The sequence below is a fragment of the Strix aluco genome, chromosome 15, assembly GCF_031877795.1.
Source record: "Strix aluco isolate bStrAlu1 chromosome 15, bStrAlu1.hap1, whole genome shotgun sequence".
Taxonomy (NCBI): domain Eukaryota; kingdom Metazoa; phylum Chordata; class Aves; order Strigiformes; family Strigidae; genus Strix; species Strix aluco.
This window is the reverse complement of record NC_133945.1, coordinates 11,024,132-11,051,407: the sequence shown is the minus strand read 5'-3', so window position 1 is coordinate 11,051,407 and position 27,276 is coordinate 11,024,132. Positions and strand designations below refer to the sequence as shown.

The following is a 27,276-nucleotide window of genomic DNA, read 5'->3' as shown; positions in this document are numbered from 1 at the left end:
TATTATAGTTTCCAGGAAAACTACCATCTGTGCCTCCTGTCAGTCTTTGCAACTGGCAGCAAAATATCTGTGGGGAATGTTTCCATGCTGCCAAATTTCAGCAGTGTTCCCTGTCACAAGTCCTACGCATGGGTGAAGCTAACGAACAGTGGGTTAAGATAAGAGCTGCTGTTTCCATCCTGCCAAGTCACTGGGCCAACTCATTTACAGAGTAATTCCAGCAGAGTCGGTGCACCTTTGATGCTCTGTCACTGGGATAAATTCAGTCTGCAGTATCTAGAATAGGGATAATTTGCATTAATTTTGATTGGCAAGAATCTGTCTTCTTTACTGGAGTGATGCTGTTTTACATGGACCAGAAGTGCGATGTTCAGTTCGTATACATTCCTTACCTGGAACCTGAGCAACTCCAAAATGCTGGAAATGCAGGGATCTAGCGACTTGCTATCTTGTAAGAGGTACAAATGATCTGTTTGCACCTACACTCTAAACAAATAAATTAGCTAAACATTTACCATAAAACCGTCTTGTAATTTTATGCTTTCTCAAATATTAAAAAGGCCATAGCAGAAAATTTTAAATTCTTCTCCATGATCTGATAAACTTTACATAAAAAAAGGGAACGTAAAAGTTTCATAAATATTTTTTCCCCAAAACCAGTCTTAACTGATTTGTTGTTATACAGTTTAAGTGTCTGTAGATAACTGGGGTGAAGAACCCCTGTAGTTATCACTGAAGTGATGATCATCATATAAAAAAGATCTAAGATCTTTTTGAAATGATTTAATGAAATCACCCAGCTAGTGTATTCAATTCCTTAAGTCAAGAAAAATGAACTAAATACTTTCATTAAAAACAGTGGCACAAAGTGCATCTACTATGTAAATCTACTAAGTCCCAGCTACTCTGAACATCAACATCATGACAGTAAGAATGCTTTCTGAAGGTGCGTGTAACCCTTGCTAGATCCACTGAGTTGAAGCATTTCATATGAAAAGAAACTGCAACTTACATTCAGTTTTAAATTGAATGAAAATATTTGCTACAGTTAATGGGCTTGTGTGCTCTCCCAGAAACTGAAATTGTATGTTTTAATTAAGTCTTTTGGTTTCCGTGGCTCACCAGTTTTAAGTACAGTGGAAATTCTGCCACGCGTTAAATTTTTAAAATATTTTTTTCACTGAATCGGTTAAAAAACTGAACATATATAGCAGTTTTCAATCATCTTGATACTGATTTTTATTTAAGTTTGTTGTCACTTAGTTTTAAAGTAGAATAGCTGCATCAAAATCAGCTTCCAAGTGCTCTGAAAACCTGGGCCAGGAACTGCAGTGGTGCTCACTGTTTGTATTCAACACTCTGAATGGAGCCGTCTACTCTGCTGACGCTTAAAAGCTGTCACTTCTTGTATTCCAGTTAGTCAACTTTATAAAATTCAGAACTCTAAGCATCTTATGAAGCCTATTTTCTGATACTATATTCACTTTAATTATTCCTGTTATTTAATACACCGTAAATAACTGGAAGTCAGTATGAATACTAGGAAAATTACAGGGCTTTTGTTTTGCATGTAACTCAGTTTTTAAAGAAGAGTATTACCTAGTGGATATTTAGGCATCTCAAAATTGTATCTCATTTCAGAAACCCAGGCAGCTATGGCTTGTAAACAAATACAGGTAACTGCTGCATAAATTCATTCTGCTTGATGGAATACCCTATCTTCAAAACTGCACAAAAATATTTCACTTTTTGCAGTAATGAAATCTTAACCCACAACACATCTATGATGTATTAAAAGCTTCACTGTTCACTCTATGGTGAATCCTTTCTCACTGCACATAAATGTTAAAAATGAAAAAGATATGTCAGGTTTTCCATATAGAGGCTCTTTTGGAATTCAGTGATAAAGCTAAGTCAGGAAGAGGTGGAGCAGGAGACCAGTAACACTCATCTGATACTGGGACACTGAGAGAAGTTAACAAAACACGGTCGAGTGTACAGAGTTAACTCCTGCAGAGTCCCCAGTGCAGCTGTTCCTGAGGAGCTGCGAGGAGGGCACAGCTATCAGCCACCTAACTCCTGCAGAGGCTCTACTACAAAGAAATAAACAGCATTAAAAAAGCAGATTATCATTGCACAAGTGGGATCTGAATGACCAAGCAGCTGCTATGCAGATGATTTACCACAAAGATGGTGCTTACAGAATGAAAGAATAAACAAGTGACAATGGCAGCAGTTGCCAACATCTGTGGTCACCTAGCGTAATAGGCCTGTCAAAATATGCATTGTGATCTTTTGTATTCTGGAAATAGTTCTAAAACCGAAGACTGACTAGCAAGTGAGAGAGGGGTCCACAGGAAGGAGCTAAGCTCTGAAGTGCTCTGAAGACAACACATATTCAGAAATTTCTGGAAAAGCAGGGAGCGAGCAACCTCAAAGGATGACCAAAGCAAAATGCAAAGACCAATTTCAAAACGTATCTCTGTACTCATTCCAGGTGTGACAGAAATACACCCTGCAGTTCTTGAGAATTCAGTTTTCACTGTTAACTCAACATGCCTAAGAACATTGTCAGATGTCCCACGGGAAAGTAATAGAGAAGTAAGAAGTGAAAGAGTATCATACTTAGAAACCCTGTGATAAGTCTGATATGATACCATATATGTGTCATATAAGCAAATGGTGATGGGAGGTGCAGCATTAATTGTAATGGGGTCATCAGGGAGAGACAAAGAGGAAAATAAGGGCCAGGCAGATGTGAAAAACAAGGGGTTTTTTTAAAAAAGCAGGGCAAAATGTACATAAACATTTATGTCTGGACAGAAGGAGTGCTTAAGGAATAACACTGGACCAAGGGGAGGCAGTAAGTTATAAAACTGGAAATGGGCTCACAGCACTCAAGTTGTGCAGAATTAAGCAGGAGTGGGTAATAATTGGGTGGTATGAGTTAAAGGTCTTTTTTTTTTTTTTCTTTTTTTCAGTTTTTAATTATTGTTATTACTGCTACGAAAGCAAGTTCATACTGCAAAGGGAATGGGTTTAGAAAACCAAAACCTGAGCCTTATGTGACGAGGGTGAAATCAGTGGGCCCAGGAGGCTGGGCGTCTGCTCTTCCCATGAGTTCACTTGCCAGGGGTGGCAAACTCCTTGCTCTGTGCTCCCTCTCACAGGACCAGGGACAAACAATGCTACTGTAGAAAGAAAAGAACCACCCCTCTTCCAACTGACCTACTCTTGCTTTCTCTTATTTGTACTTCTTTAATTATCCAAGAGGAAGGTTATATTCAATGCTACTGTATATCAATTATTCTTGTGATTTAGTCATGGCTTCTTTCACATTATATTGCACTGAATTAACTACACTATAAAAATGGAACTGGTATCAATTATAAAAATACCACTGGCCAAACTGGTCAATGATTGCACCACAAAGACATAAATGATAGGGTTGGAAGGGGCCTGTTTTTCAGCCCAGCACCCAGTATCAAGCAGGATTTTCTTCTCCACTAATGTTAAAAGCATTTTATCTAAGCTGTATCATTATGTTATAAACAGCAGCAACTTAGCAACTGCATAAGTAAAGTATATTCTGAAACCTATTTGCCTGCACTGCTGCATTTTTCCCCCTCACATCTAACCTGGGCAATCTAGTTTTACTCTTCTGTATATCCAGCCAACAAGTCTTCTGTTAATCCCTATGGTATGTATATAAGCTAGTAAGCCTAAAAAATGTCATGTTACCCTGGCTGAGAAGTAACAGCAGTGTGACACTTCATTCTCTTGCACTTGAGAGTTCAGAGTGTGTTCCCCTTGAGGTACAATTAATTGCAGGTATGCTATTTTCCAGAAATAGCAACCATTCATTATTTAAAGTTTTAAGAATTAATCCATCAGTAGCATGACACTTTCAAAAAGCACCTTTTAAATCCTGATGCATAGCTGACAGTCTACTAAGTCATGGTTTAAGCATATATGCAACATTTTTGGCCAAGCTTTTCCGTCTTGATCTGAAGCAAACCTGTGCCATCCAGCAAAGCTCTACGCAGCGCTCAGCCCTCCCCTATGCAGCACCCTTGGGTTTCAGTCCCTGTAGGAATTAAGAGATCCTCTTAGGCCTGTTTAGAGACTCACCTCGTTGGCAAAAGCTTTATTAGCTATGTGTGGTTTATAATGATATTACAGCTTGTAAAAACGCATACTCAAAGGTTAGATAATCTCGATAAGAGCTATTTCACATATAGACGATAACAGAACACATAGACAAATCATTTATTGTCTAAACAAAAAAATCTGCAGAGCAAGAGATAGTGCCACAGCCGGATAAAGGTTTTGGATTCTTTAAGTCAAATATAATAATCAGAGCATGGAATGGCCATGCTTGAAACTGTTAACCAACCTGCTCTGCAACTTAATGCTGCATTATGAATGAAAATGTCTGAAAAAAACCTGACTGCAGCTATGGACTGTAATACAACTAAGCAACACTTGATTTTTCTTATTAATTAAAGTTCATTTTATGCATTTTTTCTAAAATAATCTTTGCCACCGAGTGCTCTGCACTTTTTGTACAGTGTTGTAAGAAGTTTCTCTTAAGTACTTCATGTAAATTTTTATCTAAGTAAAACCACCTTCAATGTATGACATGTAAAGAGATTGGCTTTCGGCCAAGTATCAGAATCTAAAAGTACTTCTACACTAATACCTTTCCTACTTTGGTGTTTCCCCAGTGAATTTATGACGGTTAAAGTCCTTCTAAAGTTTCGAAGCAGAAAAGACTTGATGCCATAGTTTGTAACACAGAGTTATCCATAGCACATACACAATTCTGTCTGTGGACCATGTATCAAATAGAAATGCTGGAATTTTCTGCCATTCAGGAGTTGCCGTAGTTTTACAATATTCATAATGAATTGTTAAATACAAACCAAGAAGCGCAGACCCTGCCTAAAAAAGCCAAACTGCAGATACAAGTCAACACAAACCGAGTAACCATTTTCAGTGTTCCTCTGGCATTTATTCCATAAACACCTGCTTAATTTATAATTAAGGGATTTTTCATTGGTGTTTATTTGCTATGGAATAAAGCTTCAGAATCTCTAAATATAAGACATTATTCTGAAAAAGGCAGCTCTTGGTTTTGGTTGATGATATCAGCTAAAAACATACTTCGAAGGTAGTAACTTTAGTTCAATAAGTTTCCATATAAACAACAGAACAACCACAGTACAAAATTCAGTATGGAACAAATTATCAACTACTGTGCAAAAACTCTTTCAAGAAATGATCTGTTTTAACGGCACAGAGAACGTACACACATCCATGAATTGCGAGTGACATGCAAATACTCTTGAGAACAACAGTCTTTTCAACTTTTCAAAAAAGGAAACAGAGTGGAATCCATAATACCATCACCAAATGAGGCTCACATCGTAATGCCTTTTCACAACACCAAAACAATCTCCAAATTCAAAGTAAACGCTCAAACTTTCCTTCCTAGCTTGTATTACAAGCTCGCTCACCTTTGCAAGCAGCAGAAGCACCTGTGTGCTTCGTAGTAATTTTTCAACACTGATTGTTTAGGCTGTATGGCCTATAAAAATGCACCCTCAAAGCTACATATTCTCGTGTCAGGTTAAAAATAAACCCCATGCTCTTGAACGAGAGCTGCTGACTGCACTTGCAGGGAATGGAACAGCCTCTCCCCTGTCCCGGGAGAACCCCAGCGCAGATGACAATACCATAACAAACCTGCGTGCTCCCGCAGCTTGTATATTTTAAGTAGTAAATCTGAAACCCAGAGACTAAACTGAGCTGGATCGAACAGCTCTCTCCCCTCCGAGCACAGCCTCTCACTTCTTGAAACTGGCTGTAAACAGGGAAAGGGAGGGGCCTGCCGCCTGCCAAGCCAAGCAGAAACTTGTGAGTAACTTATAGAGGAAAAACAAGTGCAGCGCAGGCGGCGCGCAGAGTCGCACGCTGCCGGGCTGGCGAGAGGCGATCACCATGTTTTCAAAGAGAAACAAGACCTGGCTTTGCCGCCGGCCTCCTCCCTCGGAAACGCCGCTTAGCCAAGGCGTGTGGGTCCGGCAGCGCGGGGGAATGTAAACCGGGAACCAGAGGTAAGAGGCTTTACAGCAACGCTGCTGGGGCCATGGGACACGCAGGCTGGAGGGCGAGCGGCGGCCGCAGGACGCGCCTGCATTCTGCCTGCTACGCTCTGATGGCAATTTTCGATGTGATAAAAGTATAAAAGCAGTCAAGACCAGGGGAAGCATTAGGGAAGGCTGAGTCAGGCCACAGTAAACAAGAGGACTGCAGCATTCACTTATGCAACAGTCAACCTGGGGCTGAAAAACTACTTTTGACTGGAGAAGGGGTTAGTTTAGATTGATCGAGTAAAACTGCTGCATCCGAAGCATCATAAGGACATACCCAGACATGGTCCGTGAAGACAAAACTGCCTTTAAAATGACAAAAGACACTGCTGGATAAGAAAGGCTGAACTGGGCCTGTATAGAACAGCAAACAGGTTCAGTGCCTTCGCAGGTAAGTGACAATTAAAAGTGGGTGGTTTCTACAGTAGTGGCAGAAATACCTCATCTGGTAATTTCGAAGTCATTGACAAAATTTCTTTAGAAAATATTTTTATTTTGAATTGTATTTTTTGCTCATTTTTGAGATAAATTTTGTAATTTCCTAAGATTACTATTTAACACAATGAACTGCCCACCATTTCTATCATTAAAATAGAATTGTCTTATTTAACTGCAGTTAGAGGACATAAAGAAAAAGGGGTAGTTACTAAAAACACTTGTGAAACCAGACGTGCCCCTGCTCTGTAAAACATAAAGTGCAGTAGCAAAGACTGTTGATCTTCTGAGACAATATACAGGCGAGTATTCTGTGGCTGATGTAATTCAGTCTGGAGTAATCAAAGCTACATGCTTAAGGATAAACCTACATAATGGAATTACATGATTGTATCCATGCCTGTGCTTAGTCACCCTTGCAGTCACCATAATGCATATATTTGCAATATCTAGTTCCAGTCTGCTGCTTTGGTTGAATCAAGTCATAACAGTTCAATGAGATGTAATTTTGGTTGCCTTCAACTGTGCAAAACAGCTTTGCTTTTTTCTTTCTTAAAAACTTCAAACAACAGATGCTTCCTGAAAATGAACTAGGTTGTTTTCAGTGCTCAAAAATAGCATGAGCATTGAAAGACAACATAAAGATATTATACTTTCTACTCATATGTAATACTAAAGAACTGATTTGAGAAAACAAAGTAAGTTTTTTCACAAAGGTGAAAGCAAGTTTTGAAAACAACAGAACTGCATCTTGTGTTGCTGCCACAGAAGCCACTTCTCTGAGGAAATCCAACATATGACAGTGGAATAAAAATTTGTTTGCCCAGCTAAAATTACTGTATTTTTAGCCTGTTTTCTGGCACAGGCTATGGTATTTAGAAAAAAATGCACACAAAACAACTGCAATAGGAAATAAGAAATGGAAGCTGACATGATTCTGGAACAAATTCTGTACTATGGCTGAAGTGTCAAAGGATTAGCACTAGAGAGATGCAACCACATATCCGTATGCTTACAAAACCCATACTGTATAATTTAGCCATATGGTTCATGGAGTATAGCATGTTGTCTAGTAACATTCGTTTTAATTGCACAATGTTTATTGTGGATTTGATTAAATCTTGTCTCTCTCTGGAAAGAATGCAGGTACGTGTACTTATACTTTCCTATACGTGCTAAATGGGAAGCACACCAAACAGTGCTGAGTATCTGACAGAGTACACGTGACATGGGAAATCACCTGCTGCATAAATTCTACGCTGTCCCAGAAATGGGCTGGCAGGAACAACAGCCACGATTTTAAGGCTGTGGATGTTGTGAGTTGTACTTTAGAGATTATTTCTTATTTCTGCATTTTGGAAAGAGACTTTTCATGATTGCTTTGAAGTTCGCTGATTTCAGTTAAAATGTTATCTCTTTACTGACGATAAAGCAGAGATAGCTGGACAACAACTGCTGATACTAGCATACTTTTTAAAGAATTCAAGCTATTTTGAGAGGAAATGATAGCCAATTCTTGCCTTTTGGAAAGTCAGGCTGCCCTGATATTAGGTTCCCTAGACTACAGAGGTCCATTGTTTTTTCAGAACTAAATGGGGTATAGGTTGGAAGTCCGAATACAAACTGACCCTATTGAAAAAAAAAAGCCAAACCTTCACCTCATTTCCCAGTTCCCTCTAGTCTTTCTCAATTTTATCAGTGATCCAGTATACATCCATGATACTGCCTTGGATGTGCCTCCTAAGAAACTATCTTTTCAGAGAAAGCTTATTTAACACCTTAGAGACCTCTATTCTCCATCTTATTGCTAAGATTTGTGCTTCAGCTTATATCCTTCAATTTTTCAGCAACTGCCTGTACATATTATTAGCTATATAAAAGGTAATTTTAAGAACCATTGTACTAATTTTCATGTATATTACATTGGTACTTATTTTAAAGATGTAGAGTTTATTATTTACTTCTGTTGAGTGCCCTGGTATTAACTCATTTGCCACTAATTTCATTTAAATTAGAACTTCAGAACATTTACTAGTCTTATGAAATTGTGAATGAAAGATGACTTTCTTCTAGACTAACAAGATCAAAAGGCATTTCAGTCACTGACTTTAAATTTACCAGTTACGTGAAGCGTATAATCTCCATCTTAAAATGTTCTCTTCATACTACATTGCATTTCACTTACAGTATAATATTTCAACAATACTTTCACTATTTCTCTCTCTACAGAAAAGCTGGTAACCAGCAGAAAAGATACAAAAGCTAAAATCACTATGTGGAGCTGTGAAACCTTGAACAACAGTACTGAGAACAGCGAAGACCAGCATCTCTGCCATGACTTCCACCTTGTGCTTTCCATCTTCTCCCTACTCTACCTCATTATATGTTTCCCAATTGGCCTTTGTTACAATGGCTTGCTGGTCCTAGTTAATCTCTATAACAAAGCTACTATGACTATGCCAGATGTTTATTTTGTCAACATTGCCATTGCTGGTCTCATCATCAACGCTCTGGCACCAATGTACCTTCTAGGTCTTGCCAATACAAAATGGGCCATCTGGAATTCTAACAATGAAGTTTATATTACCTTGCTTATTTTATTCAATGTCTCGTCTTTAGTTACCATGTACTCTACTACGTTACTCAGTCTGGACTACTACATTGAACGTGCTCTACCTAGAACTTACATGTCAAGTGTGTACAACACCAAACATGTTTGTGGATTCATATGGGGTGGTGCCATGCTTACAAGTTTTTCATCTCTCCTGTTCTACGTCTGCAATCACGTATCCACTAAAATAATTGAATGTTCCAAGATGCAGAACAAAGAAGCAGCAGATGCCATTATGGTCTTTATCGGGTATGTTGTACCAGCTGTTGCTGTACTGTATGCACTTACATTAATCTTGCGAATACGCAAAGAGGCTACACCACTGGATCAAGACACTGGACGATTAGATCCATCGGTGCACAGGCTTTTGATAGCCACAGTCTGTACCCAGTTCACGTTATGGACACCCTATTATGTTATTCTCTTGGTAAGCACATTTACTAATGCACAAGGAAGAATTGCAGATGAAAATTACAGTCGAGTATTACATTTTAGCAAGATCTTATCAAAATTCTTGGCTTTCTCAAGCAGCTTTGTAATGCCTCTGCTCTACAGATACATTAACAAAAACTTTCCCAACAAATTACGACGTTTGCTTAAAAAGATACACTGCGGGAATCAGGGGTGTTCTCATGAACGCACAGTAGTACAGCAGGTTATGACGTAGGTATGAAAAAACCCTTTGGTGCTCTGTTACTGCAGTACTTCGTGTACCAGTACTGGGACTGTGATACTGCTGCGTTGGCACTCAGTCATTAATGTGGGAGTCCCAACCTAGAGGCTAGAAGGAGCTTTCCATTACAGTTAAATGAAACAGTCTTAATTTTCAAATAGTTAATTGTTTGCTGAAATCTTGTGAGACTCTGGCCTATGTGCTGTAATACCTGTGACATCTAATACTTTCAGTGCACTGAACTAGTTACAAACCATAAACTCTGTCCTCATCGCTCTAATATTTTTGTCTGAAGAAATCACTAAGTAGTTTATTGAAGTCTTGACTGAAGACACAGCACCTTGTATCTTGTATAGAAAAAGGTCTTACCTTATTTTCTGTACAAAGAAGTAATAGTGCTATCCTTGATGAAGTAAATAGCATTTTTCAATGAAGATGATATAGATGATCTTTACTAAAGATCATATTATCCAATTACACATGTCCAAATAGTAAATGTTGATTATAAATTAAATTATTTAATTTTTTTTCCATCACTGAATCCCCTCTAAAAGAAGCCTAATTCACCATTTTCAGAAATTATTTTCTCGTACAAACTAACCTAACTTTTAACATTTATGGTAAATTGATTTTTTTTTGTAGATATAACCATTAACAAAAACGTGTTTTATCTTTCCACTGCTTTGTTTGCATCCTAAAACATTTCAAGAACTCAGAAATATTTATTAACTAATTCTAAGGGAACTGAGAGATGTTTGTTCCCCATATTAAAATGAAGGACACAGTGGTTTACAAAGTTAAATCAAAATTTATGTCTGGCTAAGTGTTATGGTCCACATATGTTCATGTAACAAGTAATTATCTTAAAAATAAATATGTTTATGATTAACATTTTGTATTTTCAAGGGATATGTTTGCAACAAATAAATAAAAATCTCTTTAATCTAGGGCATCACTGGAGGTTTGGAAACCATACAAAATCCCTCAATACATACAAGATTTTAAAATGGGAGTAATATACAGGAATTCCGGTCAGCATCAGCTTTTTGCTTACCTCTCAGAAATGGAGTGCCTCCCAATGTGATTCTTGAATACACAGTAAAAGTACAGTTTCTGTATTTCACAGTGGGGATGAGAACTCCAATCCAGATTGCTGATTTTTACTGAGTATGTGAAATACACAAGAAACACAAAAATGCTGCAGGAAGCAAATTAACAGTTACCCACAACAACAAACTATGAAACATTGACCCAAGAAGTACCTGTTCCTATGCTGTTGTTGCGTTATTAATGACAGAGGGGGGTAGCAGTTAAACTGATATTCTCCCATTGGTTTTGGGGCAGCAAGACATCTTTGTCACTCACCCGGCAACACAGCAGAATCATTTCATTGCTTAATTTGTTACAACTCAAATTCCACATGACTTTATTCAAAAAAAATGTGGCTTTTCAAGCCTCTGGTATAGAAAAAACATGGAACAAAACCAGAATTGAACCTTTTGCATTGCTTATAGCGCAATCTCATAATGATAATTGCTCCCAATTTGTCAGCACAGAGACATGGTCAAGTTCTAAGTGGGAAGCAGCTGAGGAACATCCTTTTCAGATCTTTTCCCTTCTCTTCAACGTTATTCAAGTAATTTCTTCTCATAGCAATCTTTGCTTATCTTCTTCATATACAAGCATCCCTAAGTTATCAACATCCTGGTGGAAGACACTCCATTAATCTTTACTTTTTTAATAGCTTTTCATATTTTACTGAATTTTTTTCAACCCTTAAACCCTATGCAGTAAGTCATCTACTTCTATGGCATTTTTGCCACACTAGAACTATCCAGCACAACTCTATCAATTTACTTCATAGTTTTAGCCTGTTGATGAAAACCATGTTAAGGAATTAAGCCTTTCTTTATCATCGTGTCCGATTCACACACTAATTCATAGTGCCTCTGTGCTGACATGATACTGACTGCTTTGGTTGGTTGTTTTCTGCTTGAGAGGTTTTCTATGAATTTCTACACATCTTGAGCAGTCAAGCTCACTTCCACGCTTAAGAAATAAATCTTTCCTTACAACTGTCAAGCAAATAGGCTCCTCTTCTTCCCATCTGAGGAAAATCAGGTGTCCCAATGCACCACATCTTTTGTGTAAAATCTGTTAAAGAAATTCTGTCCCATTATGCAGGAAAAATTCCATCAGGGAGGAACTGGCTTATCTGGTGTGAATAGAGGCTTCCACAACTGGGACACTGCCAGAACAGTGTGGCTGAACAGGCAGCATTAAATGCAATTTTAACTTGCATGTTGCTTCCTTACTTCTATTTCCCCCTTCTCCTAAGACATCTTACTTTGTCTTAACAGGACTGTTGCATTTATTTCTGTTCCTTTCTCTCCATGTTAAATTCCTGGTTTCAGATCATGGCTCAAATGTCTCTTTTCCCTTTTCTCTCATCTTTTTCACTTCTCTGCGCTGTTTATTTAATTTTCATTTTGCTCCTCTGTTTCTATCCATGCTTGGTCTTGTACACTTGGTACCATTCACCACTCACATTTACTTCATTAGACTGACTCCTTTACAATGACCCAAACCTTATACAATGACTTGACATTACAAATGGATTTATGTAGTAAAATGGAAACTGCTATTTAAGAGATGGAGAAAGAACAAGTTTTTATATAATTTATCCTAATTTTTCCTAATCTTTTTCATTGCAGCAGAGTTAAGTATGTTTGTGTGTATCCTTGATAATATACTGTGATGGCAATCATATAGACAAACAACTTCCATAATTTAATGAACAAGACTGATGTCCTTTTTAAGAGTTAATTTGATATATTAGTTGCCTCAAAGAAACTGTGCCATGGAGCTGTCTGACTGCTATCCTCTTGACGAAATTCTTTATTGCAGCACCTTCACATGGTATCTCTTAAAAAGCAGTATCCCAGAAAGCGAGAACTTTGCAATATTTATATAAAGAACAGTAGATGAGCAAGTGCAGTAAAACACTTAAGGAGATACTGTGATACATGGTATCATAAATATGGAAGAACTTTCATGGACAAATCTTTAATATACCAAGTCCTCAAGAACTGGGCCTTTCCATTTCAAATACCTGAAGGTTTCTGATGACTGTAAATAGGGACTTATCTATTTCACATTTAAATAAATATGAATAAAATGCTGTATATATGCAACACAAAAATCAGCCTACTGATGTAAAAAGAATTTGCAAAGAATTTATTAAATTATTTCTTAAAGTGTATCATTTAAATGTAAACCTCTAAACAGTAAGGTGTACTGTATGTTTCTGTATGTATATACTGTATACTAGAAAGTGAGCACTAGTGAAGTGCCATTATTAACAGTGTTATTTTCTCACAAAATTAATATTTGAGTTGATCTATGGCATATAGCCCTCTTGCTGAACCACCAGTTAAGTCAAATCAGTGAACTAACAAAAATGTTGTGCTCTGTTTCTGCTTGAATTATTAACATAGCTAGCTCAAGACAGGTCCTTGCTGACTGACCTAGTAGAGATACTAGTTTCAAAAACTTCCATTTGAGAATCAAATTGAGTTGGTCTCTGAAGACATAGTTTCAATTAATGAAAGTGGTCAACCACTAGAAAATTTCTGGTTCTACTAAAATGAAGAGATGTGGTCTCCAATGTTATGTCACAATACTATAGAAATGGACTTTTCTGCAAAGCTTCACAGAGGATCTATTGACTCATAATACATTCTCAATAAAAAGTGTTAAAGTGTATCTGGTCTGTAAGATGTGTGATTTTTTTTTTTAGCCTTCTTGATAAAAACCTGTTCTAGACAAGGTTAAAACCTGTGTTGCTTCACTGAATCAAAACACGACAAATTACATGATTTGGATGTCAAGTCAGACATGTAAATTATCAGATTTTCCAGGCCATAATTCTGACATCATTAAAATCTCATTATTCATCAGCATGAAGTTAGCTGGGAATGAAAGCAAAAAGGCACACCCCCTCAACTTTTTTCCAACATAAAGATTCCTGCAACTAACAGGATGCAGTAACATCGCACCGCAGAACTACAAGGCTGGTGATTAATGCGTGTATCCTTGTGTCCTTGTCACTTCCTCTCCATTGTGCTGCCACAAATGAGATCTCGGAAATCAGCTCCCTGCAGAAATTCTCTTGGTTCCCAGAACAAAATAATATAGCAACTCATACCTTTGGCATCCCGAAGAAAATTTAGCTTTAAGAATATAATGTACCTCATACTACATTTGTTGCAGTAACCACTACATATAACCAAAAGATCACTCACTATAGATCAGTTAGTTTACCCCACATATATAAAAATATTTTCCTGGCTATACTTTCAAAATTATTAATTTGTTCCCTTTAAATTTTCTGTAAAGCGTAGGAAGACAGCAAGTAAAAGCAAACTCTAAAATGATTATTGGTGAATTCCTTAAAGAAAAAAACCATCCAAGGCACTTCTCAGTGTTAACTCTCAGTGAGAAATAAAATGGCAACTGTGAAAACGGAAGTTGCAATATTACATCATTTAGTCAAAGCCTAGTGTCTGACAAGATACTCTTTAAATCATTGTATGGAAGTAAGGGCATTTTCTGTTATTCTAACTGGAGAACCAGCATCTCTAAACAAACACAGAGTAGTGATTTTCAGATGCTTCGTTCCTCAGAGCTTTAAGATATAACCATCATACATAGAAAGGCTCATCTGCATTAGTAAACCCCCTTTTATACAACATAGACTTGAAGGATCTTAAATGAGAACAGTTAGTTAATAAGCAGCAAGTTAACAAGCCTACAGGTTTGCAAAGGCTGAACTTCTACATAAATGCAAGTAAAAAGAGTTGATCAGGTACAACCCTGTCAATAGGTTTACACTAGTACAAACCAGGCCAACAGCATCAGAATCTGCCCTTTTCTGTCAATACAAAGAGATTTCACTGAAGACAACCGTATTTTGGAGCAGTCGCAGAAAATATGCATTTAACTACCATATTGTAGCAAAATAGCCCCCAAGGCTGCCAAGAAAATAGGACACCTCTATCAGAAAACTCAAAGGGAAGTAACACTTTATTTAAAAAAAATTAGACTCAATTAAATTGTTTTTGTTCTATGGACATGTACATAGCTGGAAACCCATTTATCACTGTTCATTAAAAATTAAAGTAAGACAGTGCTGAGGCTGGAGACCTTCTCATGAGCTTTACTGCAGCAGCACAGAAAACAAAAGCAGAACCTGGCCAAGTGCTGCTCTCAGTTCCGCTGTCAGCTGAGAAGTACTGACTTTTGCCTAAGTTTCTGCAGCTGTAAAGTGCTCAGTGCACTGATGAATCTGAAACATATGCTCCAAGATTAATTTTTGCAGTTTCTTAGTAAGCAAAGCCTTGTGTATTTCTTAACTATCTCATGCAATACTTTTTCCAAGTGAAAGCAATCTAAACATACAAAACCAGCTGTGCAGACTGCCATGGCAACAAATTTGAAGTGTGAAATGTTTCCCCTGTTGTGTTTCCTGTACCTTTCCATTATATATCAAAACACTTTGACTTTGCTGAATACATTCTTTTTCCATCAAGAGAGAAGAGGATTTATTATCTGCTTTGTCATTCCACTTTCTTCCCACCAACTTCTTTCCTTACCTTGGAAGTCCATGTGATTTCCCTATGTTCCTTCCTTCTAAAGAACTGGCACTTTTAATCACACTCACAAAAATGGTCAAAATTATTCACAGTCTACAGCAGACAGAATTCTCATATTATTACAAATCATGACAGTAAAAGGTTTTTTAAACACCAGATTCTTATCAGAGTATTTATGAGTCAAATATACAAATATATTAAAAAACCCAACTTCCTACCAAAAGTTCTTTAAAACAAACAAAATTTATAACCAGAAAGATAAACCGTTTTATCTAGATTAAAAGTACTTGATGATGCATTATACAGAAAGACAAATAAGCAGCAGCATAAGCACTCCAAACACAGAGACCTGGACAGAGGACTAATAAGAAAAGAAATAGATTTACAATTAGAGACATCTTGCAGGACCTGTACCTGCAAGTATACAGCCAACGGTAGGAATAATTCTGTTATGAAAATGCAGAGAAAGTGCTCAACCCTTGATAAAGGTAACCTTCAAAACCAGAATTAATCTCCTAAATTAAAGTGGTTTTATCATAAATCTCACTGATATTGACAGGAAGTTCTATGTATTACTGTGGTGGGGTGACCTTGGTTGGACACCAGGTGTCCACCAAAGCTGCTCTATCACTCCCCTCAGCTGGACAGGGAAGAGAGAATATAATGAAAGACTCGTGGGTCGAGATAAGGACAGGGAGAGATCACTCACCAATTACTGTCACGGGCAAAACAGACCCAACTTGGGGAAATTAGTTTCATTTACTACCAATCAAATCAGAGTAGGATAATGAGAAAGAAAAACAAAATCTTAAAACACCTTCCCCCCCAACCCTCCCTTCTTCCCAGGCTTAACCTCACTCCCAATTTCTCTACCTCCTCCCCCCACACAGGGTGGCACAGGGACAGGGAATGGGGGTTGTGGTCACTTCATCACCCGTTGTCTCTGCCGCTCCTTCCTCCTCAGGGGGAGGACTCCTCACACTCCTCCCCTGCTCCAGCGTGGGTCCCCTGCAGGGTCACAAGTCCTGCCACCAAACCTGCTCCAGCGTGGGCTCCTCTCTCCATGGGGCCACAGCTCCTGCCAGAAGCCTGCTCCAGCGCGGGCTTCCCACGGGGTCACAGCCTCCTTTGGGCACCCACCTGCTCCGGCGTGGGGTCCCCCCCGGGCTGCAGGTGGGATCTGCCCCACCGTTCCCCTCCATGGGTGCAGGGCACAGCTGCCTCACCAGGGGCTGCCCCACGGGCTGTGGGGGAATCTCTGCTCCGGGCCTGGAGCACCTCCTCCCCTCCTTCTTCACTGACCTGGGTGTCTGCAGAGTTGTTTCTCTCACATATTCTCACTCCTCTCCCCGGCTGCAGTTGCACAGGTTTTTTCCCTTCTTCAATACGTTATCCCAGAGATGCTACCACCGTTGCTGATGGGCTCAGCCTTGGCCATCGGCAGGTCCGTCTTGGAGCCGCTGGCACTGGCTCTACTGGACATGGGGGAAACTTCTGGCAGCTTCTCACAGAAGCCACCCCTGTAGTCCCCAGCTACCAAAACCTTGCCATGCAAACAAAATGGTAATTGAAAAGCCTAATTTTAACAACAACATTTTCAAATCTAAGCTAAAATTTATCTTCCAGCTGGTAGAATTTCCACAACCGTTTCTTAATTCATCTCCAAAACCTTTAAAAGGTAATTTTAAAATTAATTTTGGTATTACATTATCAAAGCTGTTTTAGAAACTCCATCTGGTGGTCACTAGCAGAATACTCTTGCAGTTGCTAAAAGCAGTAAGATCAGCAAAGCTAATTAAAGGATTTAAGTTAATCATTAGAAAAAGAAAAAAAAAAATCAGTCCCAGTTTCTGGTTAAACACAGATTTGTACTAGCTGGTCCTGTCTGCAGGCAGTAAGGGTATTGCTGCAAGTATTTATAAGAAGAAACAAAATTGACTATAACTTCAACAAACTGCTGCTGTGAGGATGAGGCAGGTAAGAGGAAATTCTGTTGCAAGCAACAAATTTCAACAATGGTTAATTTTGGTTTTCAACCTAACAGAAGGATATTTAACCAGGCTATTAGGTCTGATTATTCACAAGAAAGAAATATTTATAAAAAAGCATATGTTTCTTGTATTGTTTTATGAAACATCTGGTACTAGTCATTGTGGTTGACAAGATGCTCAAAGATCAAAGGAAGTGCCATTCCCATTCAGCTCCAGAGCACTGTAATTCTTTCTAATTAAGTTATGGTTTCACTACTTCACAATGAAATAGATTTCATACTTAATTAATACAGAAGTTTCTGAAATTTTTCAGGTCAGCCTGTGTGCAATTAAATAATCATTCTAACACCTGCAGTGCTGTGCAGAGACCAGTTCTCTTATAAAACTTGCCATTAGAAAAGCCTTTTTTCCACCCTTTAATAGAAGTAGAGTATTATTTGGAAATACGAACAATTTTTGAGCTCTGGTAGCTGAGTTACATAGATGATCTACCCATACTGAAGAATTTATTTTGTGATTGATAGAAACATTACTGTATAGTAATAATAATAAAACACTGTTTATAAAACAACTTACATTACAAACAATGCCCAAATAAGCCAATATAAAATCACTAATAGTGAATCATGGGCTAGCAACCCTGAGATGTGAAGGCAGCAATCACACAGCGCAGAGCATAGCTGTTCTAGAATAAAAGGAAGAAATGTTGATTTACGACCAGCCTCTGAGGCAGAGGTAATTATTAATACCAGTGCTTATGTATACACATCTCCTACTTGTGCTTTTTTAACACTATCCAAGCAGAGTGTTCCAAGCAGAGGCACTAAGACTATCAAATTTTACAAATTCACATAACTCCATGTACCTTATAAACCAGCATAAGCATCTGAATTCCATTTAAAAAAAACACCCTCAAAAAAACCTCCCAAAACCAAACATGCAGGGAATATAGTACAATAAATACATGCAAGGGTTTTTATTCTAAAATTCATCCATAAACAAAATAACTTTCTTCAAAGCTAGCAATTCTTGGCTTTGTGTACAACTTCCCTGCCTTTTTATTTTTTTCCTTTTTTATGTTAAAGGCCTGAAGTTCTATGGTCTTTTAATCAAGGACACAAATTTGCTTGCTGTCAAGTTAGAAAAGACTAAACATACATAACAGGCCTTCACAAGAACAATTTTACAGAGTGACTGGCAACTTGTGCATCAATACAACAAAAGCCTCAGAATAGATGCTCTTCTCAAAAAATTTTTTTTTCCAGGAATCTTGAGTTATTGCATTAATACAAGTAGCCTTAAGGTGCTAAAATGCCCCCAAGAAAAGCTTCAAATATGTAAGCTCAGCCCTTGAATAGAGTCAAAGCAATCTCTGACTAAATCTGCAGCTAATACCCCACACTCAAGTTATATTTTTTTTTTTGTGACATAACAACATGAGAGGAAAAATGAAGATGGAAGTACATGGTAGTTTATGAAAAATATCTTTGAAAAAAATTGTAGACTATTTCACAGTTCACAATTCCAGTAACACAGCAATTGCTTTTCATTGCAATACACTGGGGAACAGGCAATAACAGCCATTTAATATTCCAAAACAATCTTATACTACACAGGGACAGTTTTCGTAATAACATTACATCAAAAGGCAAGAAAAGATACGTTAATCAACAGCAGAAGACAAACGCATAGTCTAAAAAACAGACTTTAGGCTTCTCATGCAGCATTAGCTCCCTAACAAGAATCATTACCCTGGAGCAATCCAGTCCAATCCTTAGACTAACTGCAAGCTTACTGCAGCCTTTGGTCTCTGTCCTTGATGACTGTGGCTCTTTGATGCTGCACCAAGCAAAGAGTAGCTCTACTGCTCAACTGAGCGTTGCGACTCTGCTGAACATCTGATCATGATGATTCAGCAGGAAGGTGAACAAGCCAGAATCACCATCTCCATAATACTTTACTGGATAGAGCTGCTTTAAGCCAGAGAATAAAAAGACTGAAGTCTCCATGGTTTCAGCATCTCACAAGCCAGAAGCATCGAACTGTGTTAGAGAAGACAAAGTTTCTCTCTAATCTGGCATACATGTGTATGAGAGAAAGAGACTTCAAATTAAACCTACTGTCAGGGATCTGTACTCTGCTAAATACATCAGTAATATGGGTCAATTAAGAGAAATTACTGGGTTTGGTCAGTAGAAAAGTGTCTCACATCTGCTTTCTTTATAGTAACATCTGTCACTCAGTACTACATGTATTTATTTTGCCATAGGAACAGTAAGATGTGTTAAAAAACAAACAAGAATTTTGCCCACCATAGCCACTGTAGGGGGCTAGTGGAATTGTGCATGTTATCAGCCAATCCTTAAATACTGTCACTGCATCTCACAATTATTTAACTGCTGCAACTTCTACCTTTCCTGTCTCTGCCCTATCCAGAACATCATTATCATACATCAACCTCTTCCACTGAGAGCATGTATTACTAATACATACTAATCACCAAGAAATCATAAATCCATGTCACTAATGAAAAGAATAGTAAAATTATGCATCATCACAGTCACTTAACCACCATTTTTTTGCAGCTTTATGAAATGTTTATACAACTAAACCCTACTCTGTTTGCCACTGTTCTCATGTGATTTGGAGCCTGTGATCATTTAAGCAAATTAAATAAACTGTTTTATTGTTTAAGGAAAGACATAGCTGGTCACACAACAGCAATATCTTGCTTTTCTTTTAGTAACACATTAACTGTGACAATAACACCACAGTGAGCTGCTGCCAAAACCACACCATATAGTTGTTAAGATACCTCAGGCAAAGTTTTGCCCATTTCCATAGACTAGGCAGAAATTGCAGCTATCAAGATGGGAAGCAGCATGGTCTAAACAGAATGAAGAATATGAAGTAGGGAAACCTTGATTTTCTAACCTCTATTTCTCCTCTGGCTTTCAATTTATTCCATTAACTTGGAAGAATAAATTTCTCAGTAGCCAAGTTTCTCCACCTGTAAAATGGGGGTACTTTCTGCTGTGATTCTCTGAATCTATGTACACATTTTGAACTGTAATGTGCTACTTGCTCCTAATTCAAAGTATGCTAAATGTTCTTGCCCCACTGAATAATGAGGCTTAACACAGGTTTCAGTCAAAGTTTGAAATAATGTTTGCAAATTTGAACATAATTTTGAAGATAGGAGCTTTCTCTTAGATTATTTTTTCTTTTTAAAGATGGGAAGCATAAGAAATAGCTTTTCTCTTTTTGCTTTTCTGGTTCTATTTATATAATTTTTCTCATTAGAGGATAGCTTCCCTTGCAGCTCTGCTTTACTACACCTTGCATTGTCTGAAAAGCAGTTACTGAATAACAGGAAATGTAGTCTTAACACTGCTGTGTTAGGGCTTATCTTCACTTGAGTTACTCCTTGCTCACAGATTGCTAATTAACTCCGAATAATTTAAACCTTTGTAAAGAGTGGTTTGAATATTCCCTAAACTTTTGGTGCAGCCTTTATTTTTGATTTGCCTTTATTTTACTAATAATCACAAAAGGGCACAGCCATATATTCTTGTGTACATCTACCCAAAAGTAATGCAAACAGTACAAAACCCTGCTGTTTGCTGGCGTCCCTTAGCCAAGAAATAATTTTGTGCCCTCCCTGCCACCCCGCAGAGCCATGGTTATCAATCACGTGCCTATTCAGACCACTTCAGTGGAAAGTACAGGAACAAACCGATGCCATAACTGTCTACCATTGCCTCATGTGCACATGTGATCCGTTCTGGAAGCTAAAAAGTGAAGTTAGTATCTACCAGTTGATGACCTGCAATTTCAGAAACAATCATTTGACTATGCTTACGTAGTTTACTGTGCTCTCTGCACAGCCCTAAATCCTAGAAAGAATAAGGTGACACTCCTGCATTTTTCAGGGAAAATCAACAAGAAAAAAATAATTTGTCTGACTTGCATATGATTACAATGTGTATTTTTTCTTTACCATTCTCAACTATGAGAAATTAATACCAGCAAAATAGACCTGGATTTGGGTACACCTCAAAAGCAAATGCTATATACAAAACACTTACACTACACTGCCAACTTTATCCAAGTTTTTCAGTAAGAGTTTGGAGGAAGTACTGTAAATAAGAGGAAAACAAACTACCCAGTCCAACAAACTACTATGCTAAGATGGTCAAAACCAAAGTCAGGATAGGAATTAGAATATTCTGAATAACATGTGTAAACTCATTGGAAACCACATTTCACAGAGCCACTGAACTACTGAAGAGCTGTTTTCGAGCACAGCTACTTCACAAAGAACACAGACTTTCAACCTAAAAGCTGAAATGTCTCTGGGCCACTGCTGCAACGCAAGACCCTCCATGCACATCTCTAGTTTCAAAAAAAGTATTTGAAGCAGTAGTGATAACCTTCAGGTAGAAATGTAGACCTAGTGCTGAAATATTTTGTCTAGGTTACCCACAACTCCAATTTTGAAATCTAGACTCATACACATTTTTCTCATTTAATTTCTTTAAAGTGTTTTGGCTCTTTCCACGTGTTTTTCAATAAAGCTTGCTAAAGTGCAACAAGATGCCATGAAAACAGAGCACACTGGTCACAAATAGTCTTCTCAACCTATGAAAGACACTGCAGATTATTAAAAAATTTCATAAAAATGTTCTTCCCTATGCACAGGTATGAAAAAACACAATGCTACCAATGCATTCGAGACAGAAAGGCTGCATGCACTAAAAACATATCATGCGTCAAACCTTTTTTGCTCATTTATGTCTGAGGTTTTAAGAACACTCTTCAACATAGTCACTAAGAAGACTGATGCTGAGCCAGACCCAAAACATACTACAGACTCAAAATCCTGTCTTTTAACACCTCATGGTCATTGCACAACATCTGGAAAAATAATTTATTGCATGTGTACAATATTGGGAGTGTTCCAAGAGCCTGGACCCATGGAAAAACAGAAATATTTTTAAGAAAGGATCTCAATATTTTTTGACATACATTACTTTTGTGTTGAGTTTTTGTCTTGTTAAGCAAGGCGCCTCACTTGGTATTTATTCAACAGGCTTTTCCTTTTCTAGACCTTTAGCACTTAAAACGGCACACTAGAAAAAAAATGTAATTGCAAAGGCTGGCCAATACGCGTAAGATTACTGCAGGAACAAGCAAAAAAAATCCACTGGATGGCCTCACATACTTAGAAATGGCAGGGACAAACACTACTTTTCTGTTCTAAAATATCTCACTGCAGAGGATAATTTGAACTTTAGAGTCACATGATGAAACCATAGGTTTGCTAAACATGCAACGTGTATGGTTTGAATGACTTCAACCAAGTTCCTGTTTCCTTTACAGAACTGTATGTTTTTGTAGTCAGCGAGCATCTGGATTTTTCATCGTGATGTACAGCAGCTAAAGAAGTTATTGTAATATATACACCCTGCTTTCTACATAAACAAAGAGGGCTATATGCTCCAAACAATAATTATATTTCATCTGACTGTTCACAGTGAAAGCCTCAGCCCGTTGTATCTGTGGAACATTTTCTTGAAAAGGTAAGTGCTTTATATTACTTTGAATATGCAATGTTTTATTCATCACAGGAGGCTCAAATTGTGAAGCTAAAGTTATCATTTAAAGTTTTTCATTTTCCCTTCTTTAACGACGTTTGAACTACACAAAGTAAAATACTGTATCTGGGAAACATCCTCAGAAAGCTGAAATTTATAAGAAAGATGAGCATTAAATAGAGTAAATGTGAAGACTGTTTTCCGGTAAACGCTTAACTCCCCTTGAACTGATGATAGCTAGATGATGAAATACTGTTCAGTGGTCTGGACAAAAGGCTCCAACCATTGCTTAAGAGCAGTCTTTTAAAGGATGGACATTGTTGGATACTCCTAACCACACTGCAGGAATTGTATAGGACAGGAAACACGTCAGCGACACTGCTTGGAGATTATGTTCAGTTACTGCTGATTCATTTAAATTCAGGAAAAGTAAAAATAAAAGCTTTCAGTTTCTCAGAAACTGGTAATTTTTCAGAAGTTAATGGTAGGATTTCTTAAATCTTTACAACCTCAAATACTTGCCCAAGTGTAGAAATTTTGACAAGACAGATGAATATAGTATTTTACACTTCAGTCTTTCATATACTGCAAGCTGTCCCCATCTTTTAACTTGGCAGACGTAGTACAGACAGAAAGGGCAAATTCACCCCCCAAATTACGTGCGGTGTTTTCACAGGTCGATGCAGGACATGCCCACCAAAAGCCAAGTTTCACAAGGAATATTATGCATACTGCTTTATGACTGGATGAAAGATATTTTCCTTCTAAAGGCTGGTGACAGAATGCAGAAAGAATGCCCTGCCAAACCTTTTATAGAGGAAGAGTTCTGGCTGCCAGGGAGAAACTCCCTGGTTTAGGAGCTCTTCTTTCTAGACTTTAAATAAACAAAAGTTTCTTTGAAACCAAGCTCTCTGTTTGCAAGAGCTAACCATCAAAGTGGGGACAGGGGACCAAAAACAATGAAATCTTAGAGACTAGTTTCTCTTGGTACTGAAAGTAGCCTTTTCACAATTTGTTATTTTTCAACTGCCTCTGAACACTATGCTCATTTGCTCAGCTCCATCTGTTGGAAGTGAAGGATAACATATTTGCTGTGCTTCAGAAAATAAAAATCAAATGTATTTGCTTAAACTGCTGACACAAAAGTCAGGGCAGATAATAGTGGGGAAGCAGGGCTGAAAAAAGAAAAAAAAAACACAACAAAAAAAATGAGGCCACATGAAGTTAAGGAAGGATTCACAACACGCAAGTGATGGTCAATGAAAACAAAGTGAGGGGGAACAGAGGTAAAGGAGGGACGAAATATTTGAGCACGACAATACAGAGAAAGATAATGCAAACAGCATATTGGAAATTTCCCTCATTAATTAATCTTAGGAGAAACAGGAATAGGCCTGGCTTCTGCCACAGCTTCAATATATGTGAGCTTTGACATGCTATATATTACTCTCAGTTACCAGTGAGTAAATAGAAGTAACAAAGTCAGTTTACGTCATAGTATGTTATGAGAAACAAAAATAATAAATACAGATCTTGAGGTGTTTGCACTCTAAGCTGACAGATTCCACTAGAAGAGTAAAGAGCTCGGCCCTCCGTACGAAGCAGAGCATAAACATTACATGCATTTTGAAATAAAATGTATGTCCCTGCAGTAAATCCAAGAACCAGACAGGAACTGAGGGAATACCGATTTTCTCACAACAGAGTAAAATGACATAATAAATTCCTTACTTTTTTATGATGGAAACTCAAAGTATTTTGACAAAAAATATGGTTGGCTGTATGGAGATTCTGAAGAAATAAAAGATGGGAGAAATAAACCACCCTCTGGTGCTCTGCTGCTCCCATGGAACATATCTTCTTATTTTAAATTAAATTAGTATTACCCAAAGTCTATAAAAATTTGCAAATATGTTCATATTATAGCAAAAGTTGTGAGCTCCTTCATCCCATTGTTATTCTAAGCATAGCATACATTTAGTGCAAGGAATGAACTTAACACTTTGGGAATATTTTAAAAGTGTAAAGACTTGCAATTTCTAGGAGTTGCTTTATATGATAAATGAGCACCTTACAGCCATAAGACTCTCTAAAGCTATCCATTCTGATGTAAACAAATGTATAGAGAGGTTACACCATCTGTGACTATATTCAATCAATCAGCTGCAGAGGATGCAAAGGAGTCAGACTTTTCTGACTGGGTTCAATTTATAATCTCAGCTAGAAAACCCCAATGCAGTGACTTCGAGGTGATGAGCAATACATCTCGTGAAGTGCTCTACATCCTCAAATTTCACTGAAATAGTTATGAAGAGACAAAATATTCCCAAAAAAATTAGATTGTAGGATAAGGTCGTAAGTCAGAAATATACATCTAGGTGTGACCATGTTAGAGAGAAAAACATAGACATATTAGCTTGTATGAAGTATTAGGCATATTTGCTTGCAGCCACCTGCACACGAGTCTTTCCTACCACGATCTGAACTCAAAATCATCATTTGCTCTCTTTCAAATACTTAGTGAGACACCAGAACCAAGTAAGAAAATAGTCTGGCATTATCACTGTGATTTTTTTAAAGCAGAATAAAAAACTTCTATGAATAATTTAAGGGGAAAAAGAAATTAATGTCTACATCATTAATTTTAAATTTATTTGCCAAACCAAATATTTCATAATAATCTACAAACTGCTAGCAATATTTTTTTCTTCTGTGATGAACAACTTATTGAATTCAAGCAAGCATTATGCTCCTACTGACTAACCACAGCAAAGCTGCAAACAGCCTGTTGTTTTGGTAAAATTTTGTTTGTGTGGGTAATCCTAAAGTGATTTTCTGGAAGTTCCTTTTAAAACAGTGCACCTAGAGATTTCTACTTAAGTCAGAATTTTAATACTTACACTGATTTTAATTATACACATACAGTTGCACTGTTATTTCCCCCCAAGTGAGTATGTTAATTCTAGGTTGAACAGATTACCTGTCTAGGTGGAGAGTAAGCGTAATATTAACATCATCGTTATTATTTAATGGTAACATTAAGTAATGGTCTGTGGTTATAAATGAGAGTTGCAACCCAACTGAAACTCTTTCAGGCATCCATCATCTTGACACCTATCACAAATGAGGCCTAAAATACATCAACAGCCTCTCCATAATACTGTGCTCGTCCATTATTAAAATATCACAACATGCAAACTGGTGGGTAGAGAAACCAAGATGATGCACTTTCTTACACAGTAAGTTGCAGCTACTGAAACATGCTGCTTTAAGTCTAATGTTCCTTACTTTGTCTTAAACACTCAAAGAGTAGCTAAATAAAATAAAATTACCTTGCTATGGCCAAAGATGAACCCAGTATCAGTACCAAGGCCAGGTCCTGAGCAAATTTAATGAAGTTTTGGCATCTTGTTTTTCCTGTAATTTGATGTAAGGCCATCTCATTCCCTGTGAAACCCAAAACTATGTCCTTTGTTTCCTTTGCAATTATGCTACTATAAAAGTTGAACATTGCTAAGCTATTCTGAGATTCTCTGCAAGGACAGTAAGCATGGTTAGTTGGCCTATGGTGTAAAAGTTGAGAAGATAATGGAGACCTTCACAGTGCCAAAACTAAATTCAAATGTTCAGTCCTGCAAAAGGCCTGATGGGACTAGAAAGTAACACTGGAGACTCTGGTAGAAGAGCTCAAAATGTAAGTCTTTCTTAACGTCCTGAAACTACTGTGTGGGATGATAGCCACAAGCTTTCTGCAGATGCTCAAGTGGTCCCACATTCTCTATCCATAACAAACTACCTATCCTTCACCAGATTAAGCTTCAGATCTCTCTTTTAATAGAAGGTCAAAACTTGACTTACTGTTTCCTTCATTCTTGAGATTTCTCCTGAGTATTTAAGAAGAGGTTAATTGTAGAAGTTAGAATTTCATGGTCTTTAGATTTCCAGGCAATAATACAGAGAAAGCAAAGCAGCAGAAGGAAGCCAGAAGAAGCAAGTCTGTCAAGCTCCATGGCTACAGCTGGCTGGATAGCACAGTAGATCACTTTCAGCCACAAAGCTAAATGGAAGTAGAAAGCATTGCTGATACTTGATTAATGAGAATTTTCTAGATTTTTTTCTCCCCAGTGCTAGAGCATTAAGCATGGAATGTAATTTAGAAA

General features: G+C 37.7%; 2 protein-coding genes across 8 annotated transcripts in view; one reads left to right on the top strand and one right to left on the bottom strand.

Annotated features, from left to right (window-relative positions):
* GPR146 (G protein-coupled receptor 146) overlaps positions 1-13,639 on the top strand; it is a 29,706-nt gene extending 16,067 nt beyond the window's left edge. For 2 of the 4 annotated variants that reach the window (XM_074841367.1, XM_074841368.1), the window contains exon 2: positions 8,820-13,639. In XM_074841367.1, coding sequence (XP_074697468.1) covers positions 8,864-9,868 — 1,005 coding nt within the window. In that variant the 5' untranslated portion in view covers positions 8,820-8,863 and the 3' untranslated portion in view covers positions 9,869-13,639. The other 2 variants (XM_074841366.1, XM_074841369.1) reach the window with 2 other exon arrangements.
* Positions 1-27,276, bottom strand: part of CHLSN (cholesin) — a 134,684-nt gene that overhangs the window by 77,427 nt on the left and 29,981 nt on the right. The gene's annotated exons all lie outside the window — the stretch shown is intronic.